The sequence below is a fragment of the Crocodylus porosus genome, unplaced genomic scaffold (assembly GCF_001723895.1).
Source record: "Crocodylus porosus isolate Cpor-Errol unplaced genomic scaffold, CroPor_comp1, whole genome shotgun sequence".
Lineage (NCBI taxonomy): Eukaryota > Metazoa > Chordata > Crocodylia > Crocodylidae > Crocodylus > Crocodylus porosus.
In genome coordinates, this window is record NW_017728950.1 from 49,930,269 (window position 1) to 49,942,524 (window position 12,256).

The 12,256-nt window shown below is 40.2% G+C and overlaps 1 protein-coding gene across 2 annotated transcripts in view; it reads left to right on the forward strand.

Moving 5' to 3' along the window:
* The first annotated feature begins 236 nt into the window (after positions 1 to 236).
* BNC2 (basonuclin 2) overlaps positions 237 to 12,256 on the forward strand; it is a 450,307-nt gene continuing 438,287 nt past the window's right edge. The window contains exon 1 of one of the 2 annotated variants that reach the window (XM_019554995.1): positions 237 to 639. In XM_019554995.1, the coding sequence (XP_019410540.1) occupies positions 637 to 639 (3 nt within the window). In that variant the 5' untranslated portion in view covers positions 237 to 636. The remainder of the gene's footprint in view (positions 640 to 12,256) is intronic. The other variant, XM_019554996.1, reaches the window with a different exon arrangement.

The window sequence follows — 12,256 nt, forward strand, 5'->3', positions numbered from 1 at the left end:
GCGCCGTGCAGCTCGCAGCCGGGGGCGGGCCGGGCCGGGCCGGGCCGGGCCGGGCCGGGGCTGCTCGCTGCCTTTGACAGCTGCGCTCCGGCGGCCTCTGTCGGCTCGGCTCCCCCGGCTCGCACCGGGAAGTTGGCGGCTCGCTCCCCTCCCCCGCTGCCCGGCCGCGGAGAGAGCCGCCCGGGGCTCCCTCCGGGCGAGCCGCGCTGCCCTTTCGCATCCCCTCGCAAGTCGCTTCCCCCTTCCCGTCCCGACCCCCCCTGCAAGGAAGCAACCTGTGGCGGCTGCTCGCAGCCCCGACCTGCGTCCCGCCCCCGCAGCCCGGCTCCCCGGGGCCAGCTCTTTCTTTCCCTTCCTCTCTGAAGCTGGGGCTGGAAGTTTGAGGGGCTGAAGTTTTTGCAGAGCCTGAGAGACTCCTCTCTCCCCCCCCCCCGCCCGTTTGTGTGTGTTGGGTTTGTTTTGCTCCGGAGTTCAGATCACCTGAAGGCGTGAGAGGGGGAAGGGGAGAGAGGGAGGAAAAGAGAGAGAAAGAGAGAGAGAGAGGATCCCAGAGGCAGAAGCGAGGGGCTGGTGCAGGCACTGCCGCTGAGAGGAGACCAAGAGCCAGGGGGTGCACTTGACCAACAGCATGCAGAGATGGTAAGAAGTTTCCAGCAAGCCTTTCCTTTTCCTTTGCTCCTGCCTCTTCTTCTCCTTCTCCGGGTGATGGACACACCGTGCAGTCACACACCACCCAGTCCTGCTCGCAAGCTCTTTCTCAGCCTTTCTACCAGCAAACAGCCGGGGAGGAGGCAGAGCCCCCCTCTGTTTGGAGTGGGGGAGAGGAAGGGGTGGGGTGGCATTGAATTAGATCTACTGTGGTGTGAGCTTTTTTTTTTTTTTTTTTGGAAGCCACCTTCTGCTTGGGAACGAGTAATCCCTTTCACACTGTAAAGGTAACTTTTGAGAGTGTGGGGAGATTGAGTGTGGTGAGTTTATGTCAGTGTGAGTGTGTGTGTGTATCTGTGTGTTTGTACGTCTATGTGTGTGAGTGCCCGTGTGTATCTGTGCGTGAGTGTGAGAAGCAGCGCCCGAGGCCAGGAGGCAGGAGTGTAAATCCCCCTGCCCCGGGAGCTCTTTCTTTCCCTCCTGCCCCTGCATGTGCTCGCAGTTTGCACCTCTCCCCTCAGCGGCTGCTCGCGGCGCTTCCGAGGGGAGCCGGCGATGCGCTGAAGTGGGAAAAGGGAAACCAAATCCTCTCTGCGGGCTTCGCCGGGCAGAGGTTGGGCTGGCTGGGATGGGGGCTGTTGCAAAGCTGGCTTCCTGCTCTCAGACTTACATTTCAAATAAACACACAAGTAGATACAATCGGAGATGTCTCGACATCTCCTCGCCGTGAAGTCCTGTCCTCTGGACGATGATGCGATCCTAAGTTTACATCCTGGCGGAGGGAGCACGTTTTAGGGAGCATGACTGCCTACACTCGCAGGCGCATGCAGGGCTTGATCGCGGTAGTTTTCCTGCCTGAAACAGTGGACTTACTTGGGTCAGCGAGTGCTTGGTGAGCAGGGACCAACACGTGTCCCCCGAAGTGCTGTGTTTTCAACTCTTACTCCACCACTCCCTTGCTTTTAGTCTGCTTCCACCACCCATTGTTATTGTTACCCCCCACTCGGGGATTTGCTGTACTGTGCTGTGTGTGTGGATGGAATATCCATTTATCTATTTATCTAGATACAGATACGTATCTATAACTAAATATACACATACAGACGTACACATATATATAAACACCCCCCCATATGTAAAATGAGTGTCTGCGTCTATATAATATGTTATATATTATATATTATATGTTATGTATACAGTACACATATCTAGCGTTTGTGTGTGAGTGGGTGAGTGAGAGAGGAAGAGTGAGGTGGAGGGTTAGTATTTTCCCCTTCTTTCCCTAAGTGACATGTCTTGTTTCAGTGATCAAAGCCACAATTGTGTAGGAGATGCAACTGTCAAGTGCAGGCAACAATAAAAAAAAAAAAAAAAAAAGAAGGGGGGAGGGGAAAAAAAAAGCAGCATGTGCCCAGGACTGTGGTTACAGTAACGCTGACAGAAATTAAAGTGGTTTTGAAAGCAGCATGCGATTTATGATGGTTCCCTTTTACCCTAGAGTCAAGCTGTTGTAAAATTGATGCACAAAAGACATCATGTAATAATCCAGTGTACCCAGGATTAAAGTGACGAGGAGCGTGGTTTTTTTTCTTTTTTTTCTGGCCGGCAGTTAAAATGGTTTGAAGCTATTTTTAAGTAAGAAGTCACAGCAGAATATTATTACATATTTCTCTTCGAAACCTGTGTGTTCACCCTACACAACAGCTGTTGAAATGTTTTGAGACAGGAGAGGGCTTTTTATTTTTCATTCTAACATCTCCTACTTCCTTTCTGTATTTTTGCTTCTCTCCATATGGTGGAATTACTTTAAAAAATGGGTAAGCATTGTTGGCACCCTTTCAAAATGCAAATACTCACTCCGATTAATTATTGAGTTTATTGCAGACAGTAATATTTAATAAGAAGCCTGATCAGCAGATCTGTGTAAGAATACCAAGTTCCTGTAAAAGTATGTGGAACTTTCCTTGTCCTAAACAATTGCAGGAATCTTCATTCTGAAACTTAATGGGGCATATATGCTCTGTAGTATGCTGCAGTTTCATTTTAAGCTGTCCAGCATTAATGAACCTTCCAGTTGTATGCACGTTCTGCTTTAAATTCCTAAAGAGCAGCAGATTGAAAATTCAGATCTCTCAATATTTTTTGACTTATACGTTTGTTAATTTCACCTGATCCAGATGCAGGATAATGGAAATGTAAACTCTCGGCTAATTCCTTCTGAGCAAAGTTTCAAGCTGCTTTTAAGACTTAAGAATATGCAACTGTTTTATGTGCGCAATGCTTAAACAATACAAGGACTCCATCTCAGTATATTGATTTTTTTTAAATGGTAAAACATTTTAGGGGTGCAAGTTTAGCAGTTGTATCTGTTTATTCGTAGTGTTTGAATTTTTATACTTGAGGTATGTGTGATAGACAGGGATATGTGATTACATAAAACAAAGCAGTAAGGGAACAGACAAAAGCAGAGCTGACTATTGCTGTATTAAAATGTAAGTGTTACAGTTTGAATTTTCAAGTGAGTTTTTGAGTTCAGTGCTTTACATAACATTTTGTCCTAATCTTGCTTGCTGTCAGGGATGTTTCATGGTTGTGCAATTGCTGCAGTCAAGAATGCCAATTTGCATTCCAGGAGTGTCATTTGATTACTTTTATCTGCACAGCTCCAAGACTGGCCCAGACCTCTCATTTCATCTTGCCATGTCACGAGTCAATGCTGTGTCGTCTTTTCAAAAATCTGCCTGATTTAGACAAGAAAGAAAAGTACTTTCATGTTGCAGCCGCAGTCCCCTGCTAACTTGTCAGCAGCAGGGTATGATTCACTTGGGCCCAGAAGAATGGTACAGAGACGAGGGTTAGGCAGTTCAATAAGCCTATGGACAGGTAGTGTGTGACGTCCCAAGAGAGCTTAAGTTAATGAAGAACAGGTCTGCTTAGTTCTCTACACTCTGACCTGGTGCTGTCCCCACAGTTTTCTCATTTGATCTTTCCCAGCAAATTGATCTTTTCTTGTATTTTTTTGCCTTCCAAGTTAGTCCTTGTGGGACTGAAATTAGCAGAGCAACTTAAGTTGGATAATACAGCTGTTCAGAAAAGAAGAAATTGGACACTAGCTCAGAAAGGGGGGAGGGGGAAGTAAGCTATTCTTTTTGTTGTTGTAACTGAGTTTTTTTAATTTTAAAAGACTTCAGAATAGGTGGTAACTTGGAAGTTCATTTTCTTCCTTCTTTTTAATCTGTCTGGATGCTTTTGCACACTGTATTAAGAATATGTCCTTTTAAAAAAGCAAACGTTGGCTTATTGTGCTGGTTTGCTTTGGTATTTGTCAGCTGAACTTGCTTGTTAGAAATGATTTGCTAGTCTATAATGAGGTTTTTACAGTTATAGTAAGACATGTTAAATATCAATTGCACATGCCAACTACATTATTTATAGCCTGCTAAATAACTTTAATTCCATAGTATCCAATACTGAAATGCAGAGGAGATTAAACAATAAAGCCATTACACGTTATGTGTAAATATTATGGTAGGTGAAAATATAGTTTGCAAATTACCACCAGCATTGCTGTTTTTCTGGAGTATAAGTACACACAAACAAAACTGTTTTTGAATTAAAGTAGGCAGTGTTGGAAAACTGGGCTCTAAAATGGGGGGATATAGTATTACCTGTCTGTCTGTCCTTTATTTTTTATTGCCCTTAATCATGGGAAAATGGAAGACATCTATTTTGCTGAATACATACACGGCTAACATGTCAAACAATGTAAGGTTTCAGGCTAGAATTTTGTAAATAAATGTAAGTTGGAAGTGATTAAGGGATTCTTTAGTTTGCTGCACGATAATAAGTAATATTTAACTTTCCATATTTCACAGCAGATGTTCTCATTTATCATTCACATCCTTGCAAGATGTAGAATGGAAAACATTGCTGATTGAAAACAAGAACACTTATTACATAAGGGAAATACTGCTCTTGCTCTCACTGTCTGTATCGCTTTTCAAACTGGAAAGAAAATGTAAAGGATCATTAGTTGGTTAAACACCTCTCTACAGAGCTAGAGGGAGCCTCAAGATTTTATGAGATATGCCTAAGGTAAAAATATGGGAAAAATACTCTCCATAACTGAATCACTATGAAAAGATGTTAGTAATCGTCATAAGTCTAACATTTAGGCTTTGGAGTGGGCTTTATTATGTCAGAAGTGGTAGACATTCATATCAATAGGGTTTGCATTTGATTCATACAGGTTGGTCTTAACTATCCAAAAAACTAAATCAAAGCAGTTGCACTTAAAATGCAGTTGGATTGAAAAAACAAAATGCAAAATTAACCCCAAATTGATATTGTTTTAAAATGGGGTATTGTTGAAGGAGTACTTTTGGGGTTTAAGCTACAAAAGTTAAATTACTTTTGTTAAAGATCATCATGAGAAGAAAATTGCCCTCTACAAGTTTACGCTATGATTGTGCTGAACATAAAACTACTAAAAGTAAGGCATAGAGAAAAGGTATGTGTTTTAAAAGATCCCCAATTCAGTATAGGGCACAACTGAAATAGATTTGGTGCTTTAGAAAACAGAATAGGAAGGCATATAGTAGAGTTCCTACTTAATTTTAAAATGGGATTTAACATAATGTAGTGATATGTTTTTGTTTAACCTCAAATTTTGTGTCTGTCTCTTTCCACCTAGATTCTGATGTCCTTACACGTAAAGATCTCCTTGATTATCATTGCTGTTTAATACTTCTATGATAGTTTTTATGAGCATTACTTTAGACAGACCTATTTACCACTTAACTAAATGATATAATCCAGTGAAATAAACTACCAGGTTTGTCTCTATTTTTTGCACAGTAGCTCTCATTATGTTGATAGCTAGTAAATGTCTTTATTTGTTGCCTATTAGAACTCCTAGTGTGCTGAGGAGTTCAGCTATAATTTAATTTGGTTGTTCAAAGAGGATCTCTTGTTTTAGAACATTTTCATAGTACCTTTTTTACTGCATGTTATAAAGATGTATATGCTACACTCTAGATACATAGGCAGATAACTACTTTTTTCTCTTTTAAGGTAAGTCAGGGTATGTGTGTGTGTGCGCCACATGCATTTGTTTGTATCTTGCTCTATACAGTTTATATTTGTACTTTGCTTCCACAAGTGCAGATAACATTATCAGATTTATAATTGACTTACCAACTTACAGTTTTGTTTTTATATTTCTTTTTTGCTCTTTTAAATAGGTTTGCATAGTGTTAAAGTGTTCTTCTATTTACTTAACCTCCTTATTTATTAAATATTAAAACCTTCAGGCATTCTAAAATAGCTATAGCACTGCAATTATTTTTTAATTATGAAAAATAAATTGTCTTTCATGCTAATTCATAAATCACAAGCAAAGAAGTAAAAAATTCTACAGACTTAACTGCTAAAATGTTTTGAAGTCACTGATCTAATCCACCGTCTGGAAGTTTAGCTTTATTTTTTTGCACCATGTTACAGTTGCTTAGATTTGCAGTTATGCCCCGTAAAACTACATAAAGTAGGTCCTTCAGTATTCTTCGGCTAAGAAGAAAGTTGCAGAAAGTTGAAAGCTGTAGACAGTATGGAGTACAGACTATGAACCGTTATCATTTCTAAATGAAACTGAGGGTATGTGTAACACCCATCCTGCTGTCATTTGAATCCTACTGGCTTACTGTTGCAACTGTATCATATTTGTCAAACTTATTATTTTGAAACTTGTGATTTGTGTCTTCAGGCAGTGCTTTTTTTAATGTTCAGTTGAAAGATGTAACAACACACACAAACATTTTTCCCTTATTGCGACCTTACATTTGCCAAAGTGCCCCATGCTGAAATTCCTTTTCAGAATCTTTTTTTCTTCCAAAGCCAGACATGTACCCAGACACAAAAGCCTCTGTGTATAGCAAGCTGTTTTAAATATTGTGACTTGACGATGTGCTGTCCTTTCTCTGCTTGAGCCGAGGATCTCTGCTCAGTGTCTGTGGATTACCAAGCCCCTTCTTTATTGTACCTCTTGTCAGCTATTCCTATTCATTTAACCTTTCATTAGTGTCTGTGCAGCTTCACTGTCTGGAAAGGCAAGGAGAAACCTAAAGGCCTACTGTCACAGTTATTAGATTTCTCGGTTACATCCCAGCAACCATAAAGGAGTAAGAGTCAACACTATTGTCATGCATGCTGCTATCCTGGGGTGCAACTCTTCTGTGCACGTCAAGGACATGTGCCACATGTTGATAATGCATCCTGGGGATAAATGCACAACATGGGGGATAGACCAAGGCTGGCAATAATGAGCTTTGTAGGAGTTATTGCAAAGACAAACAGTTTGTGAAGGAATTTCGCTTAAGAGGCCAAAGAGATGGACTTGCATTAAAGTGTTGCTAGGGTTTGCCTGTGAGGTACTTGTCAATCATGTTAGGTTAATTTAAGTTTCATTTACAAGGGGAAAAAATTAAATGTTTTCTGCGACTGGGAAATGTATTGACTTTTTTTGTAACCTGCTAGCAATGAAATATATTTGAAGTAGTTTTCCAAGACATACTATACTACATTTTTTTGGCATGACTCAAATTTGCTAAATTAATCAACTCAGCAAATTAATTTTTTGAAGCCACCTCAGTGGTCAAATTAGTAGAAAAGTACTGGTGTTGGGAAACAAAGGGTCAAATTTTCTCACTGGTGGCAACATCATTGACTTAACTGACCTTTTCTGGGCCTATTGGAGATAAGTTTGCCCAAGAGTCTTTAGCTATATCTTAATAACTTATTCTATTTGTGTCTTGTTAAAGAGGAATAGGTAGAGACATGTTTTGCAGTTTGTGGGCTTGATTCTTCTTTAAGCTAGACAAGGGTTAAATGCACATTCCTTTACTGAATTCAAATGTAACTGATGGAGAATCAGACCCATTTGCCTCCAAAACTTCTGTGAGGCCTTTCCTACTTACCTTGCTCAGCAAACTATATTGGATCAGAAACTTATAATTTTCACAATGGAAAACTCAGATGGACTAACTTCCCTAACCTCCCTTTAACTCCTCTCCTAGAGCATGGTCTACTAATTTTTGTTATTGGTCTTAGTATGATAGATTGATACACAGTGGCTAGGTACAGACATTCAAAAAGCCTGGGGTGGAATCAATCTATGTTATGTGGTTTTCTGTAAGCAGTATATTTTTGATTAGTAGTGAACAGAACACGCATTTGCCCTTTGTTGGGGGGCGCAAATCTCACTTGTCAATTTTAAATCCATCTGTGTGTGCCAAACTTCTGTTCTGTTACAGGTATAGACTGGTATTGTGTGGTGAACATCTGTTCTGTTATGGGTATAGACCGGTACTTATACTGGTAATGTCTGTACCTGGCCAAATTTACAGAAATATATCTATCAAGAATGCCCTTCGTTCAAAAGCTTGTCTAACATTCTTCCAACCATGCAGTTAGTCTAATAAAAGATACCACCCAAATAAATCTTTAATTGTTAACTGTATTTTAGTTTTAAAAAATTCCTATAGATTTTAAGGTTAATTTATATTTGAATAGATGCCATTAGATTCTTTGTAAACTCTAAGGGCCTCATGTTGATTATACTCATACCAATGTTAAATCAGAAGTCATGTGACTGATACTGTGGAATCCCATGAAAGAAACTGCTGAACAAAATCTAAGCAGCCCATCTATGTTTTAAATATGTCACTCTAGGAAGAATTCTAAAACACCCTGATGATACTGCAATCTGTGCTTGCTCAGAAGCAGACCTTCAGGCAATCGTTGACATCTTTACCAAAGTATACAAGAAAATGGGACTGATGCTTAACGTTTAGAAGACTAAAGTCCTTCATCAATAAGCTCTTAACAAGCAGTCCCCAGCTCTGGTAATTCAGATTCATAGTGAGACTCTAAAGAATGTTGAGTATTTCCTGTACTTTGGAAGCCATCTCTCACAAAAGGCTGACATCGACAAAGAAATCCAACATCCCCTCAACTGTGCAATTGCAGCCTTTGGATGCTTGAGGAAATGTGTATTCAAAGATCATGACATCAGATCTGAAACCAAGCTCATGGCTTCTTATCAAGGCGTTTTGATCCCCACCTTGCTGTATGGAGCTGAGACATGGACAATGTATCAGAGACATCCTGAGTCACTGGAGAAGTGTCATCAATGCTGCATGTGAAAGATCCTTCAAATCTAGTGGGAAAATAGACACACCAACATTAGTATCCTCTTGCAAACAGACACCACAAGCAGCGAGGCATCCAACATCAACTTTACTGGGCTGGCCACATCATATGGATGTCCAATTCAAGGCTCCCAAAGCAAATTTTATTCTCCCAGCTCAGTCAAGGCATATGCTCAAGAGGAGGGCAGAGAAAGTGTTTCAAGGATGCCTTCAAAGCTAACTTGACTAAATGCAACATCATCTCATGGGAGACTATTACCCAGGACTACCCCAAATGGAGGAAGAGTCTGCTGTATGGATCTCAGTACTTTAAAACTTTACAATGACAGCAGGAGATGGAAAAATAGGACCAGCAGCAACAGCATGTCACAGACCCAATCAAGAATCCAGAGCCACCCACCCGGTACAGAAACATGTGCCGAAGTTGCAGCAGGGTCTGTTGATCCCAGATCAGCCTTATCAGCCATCTTTGGATCCACAGATAAGACAGTCGTGGAAGACAATCATTCTCAACTCCAAGGGATTGGTGAAGAAGAAGTTAAACATCCTTTCGCTACCAGAGTGATATTAGCTTTGATGAATCTATAAGTTACTACATGGTTTCCAAATCAAAGATGAAAGGGCCAGTTAGGTATCAAATAATTTTTCATGTTGAAATGTAGCATGCGACATTTGGAAGGATGTGCTTAGCATGATGAACCAGTTTTTCCTTCCTCTTGCTTACCTGGGGATTTTTTCAATAAAAATACCTTAAAATTAAGTTATAGGAACTAAGGAATAAATGAAAGATAAACTAATTTGGAGGTCCTGATTAGTGTCATTGTTGAATTAAAGGAAATATTTGTTTCCCTGGAAGCTCTCTTTTTCTCTCTATTCATGTTAATACACGTCTATATTTATTGCTGTCTAAGTAATTACTTTTGTAGTTCTTTTGATAGACTGTTATTGCCTTAACTACATTGGCTTTGTGTGGCACTTTGCCAATTTTATTAGACAAAAGTTTCATTATTCATTTTGCTTTGAAAGTGGCTATTAGATTGCTGATACTAATCGAATAGGCTTATGTTCCTTGTATGTGTTTTAAAAATTCATCATTATTCCACATCTTTATGTACAAGTAATTTACAAACATAAATTCAATAGTGTGGTGCTTTATTCACTGGTTGATGTCACTTAAGCATTTCAAGAAGTATACTGGAAATTCTAAACAAAAACACTAGTTTTCACAAAGAAATTTTGTGTAAATAATAGTGTTAGTACTAGTGGTAATTTACAGAGCTTTCTTTTAGCTGTCATGACAAGGAATGGCAATATTCCATGTTCCTTTGTCTGTGTTCTAGTTGTATGGTGTGGTGGTAGAGCTTTTTTTTGGTTGGTTGGTTTGGAGTTGGCACTGAGCTTTATGCCCTTTAAGTCAGTGAGAGCAGGGGGAGGTCATAAAAGTGATGATCCAAGCAGTGTTTGTCTTCCATGTAAAACCAGGTATTCTAATAATTGTCTCCTATAAATTTGGGGGGAATAATAGTTTTTAGGTTAATAGGGGTGTTTAAAGGAGTTTTGAGTCTAAACTGATGGGATTGATATGTTCAATGAGAAGACTGGAGCAGGAAAAGGAAATAACAAGGGAGTCAAGGCACATGGGTTAAAGGAGACTTCTTGATTTTACCTGCACCTTTCTTTTTGCATTTAGTAAGTTAGACTGGCTTAGAATCATTGATGTTCCCGTACTTCCCTCTTAACTGCATGTGAGTTGTAGCACATTATGTATGTTCTACCTTTGAACTTGGCCTTGTATATTTAAAAGTATTTTCATAGGCATTTTTATTTGTATTTCTGCTGAAAGAAGGATCTTTCTCAAATGCTGATTGCATCTAAAAAGCCATATATTCCCTTTTGTTCATGTAGCTCAGCCTTTGAACGATGACTGGGGGGGACTAGGGGAGGGATGGTAGAAGGAGAAAGAAGTGAGAAGGTGGCCTCCCAATTCACTATGGTCCAGTGTATTAGAGTAAGACCCAGAGTGGTGGCAGTGACATCACCATCACCCACTTCTAATTAGTGACTGCTGTGAAGACCCGTCTGCCTTCCATGGGGAAAATTGGTCTCCATGGTGGGAGGGGAAGGGTATGGCCAGTAGTGTGATATTCCAGCTTACCACCACCTATGGGACAGTCACCATGGAGGTCTAAGAGTGCTGGTCTGTTCACTTGTCAACAATCCAGCCTCTTTCCTGCCCTGAGGGTTTTTTTTCTCACTTATCTGGGTATGGAATTGGGGTATTTTGTAATCATATGCTTTCTCTGTGTTCACCGGCATTGGTGTTACAATTTTTGGATAATGTGAGATATGAATTAGGTCATATCTCTGGGGTTTGCAGTGCTTGGATATCACCAGTGCTGGATAGATAGCTTGTTGGAGAATTAGATACCTGAATAAAAAATACAGGCTACAGAAGAGGGGACGTCACTGTCTCCAGTTGTCATATACTGGTTATTCAAAAATTGCTGCTCATAAGGCCTGTTAGCAATATGTCAAGTCCAGTCATGCAACACAAGAGAAGAGCAGGGTTGAACTGATTGTTATAATAGGCTGTAGGGGATAGCAAGATACAGGAGCAGAGGCTAGGATAGTTGTTTCAGGGCAGAGGCTCATAGTAGGCTTCAGGACTGCCATATATTCTGAGGACTTCCGTCTGTGGTGCTGCATGAACCAGTTGTATTCTTCTTGTATTAATGCAGAGACTCTTTTCAGAATCTGAATCGTCCTACAACTTTTGCCTTAGTGGATGGCATCACAATGCTTGGACCACGAGACTGTTAAGATGTTGCAGTTGGCACCACCAAAAAAGGGGACTGAAATGTCTCCTATATGCTTAGGGAATGTACTGTAGTGCACACATCCATCTCCAAGACATAGTAAACTTGCCTTTAAGGTTTAGTTAGTATTGCTGTCATCAATCTGCAGCCAAGTAAGGCAAAGTTTATTATGTGAGCTATGTGTTTTCTTTCTGTTTTGTCCATTACAAAAAAAACAAAAGATGCTTTAATTTAAAATATATGTTTTTATGTATATTTGTGATTCTGTGATGAATGAAAAGAGATAACAGGAAAAGAAAGGCATCTTCAAATCTTTACAAAAATTCTATCATAATTTTGGTTACAGTAGGATCTCCCTCTGTGAGCATTTGTGTTTTTAGAGGCTGTGGACATTTATCTCTCAAACGTGCTTTTGGCAAAAATTGCATTGTTGAACTGAATGCAAAGAAAAAGTATATCTTAAAATGTGATTGTAAAACTAAGCTCATGACCAGTAGTGAAGCCCGGTATTATAACTGGTCCCTTCCTTACCTTGGAATGATATCCTGGGAATTTTTTATCCCAAAGCTAGCAAGGGTGATGGTGGAA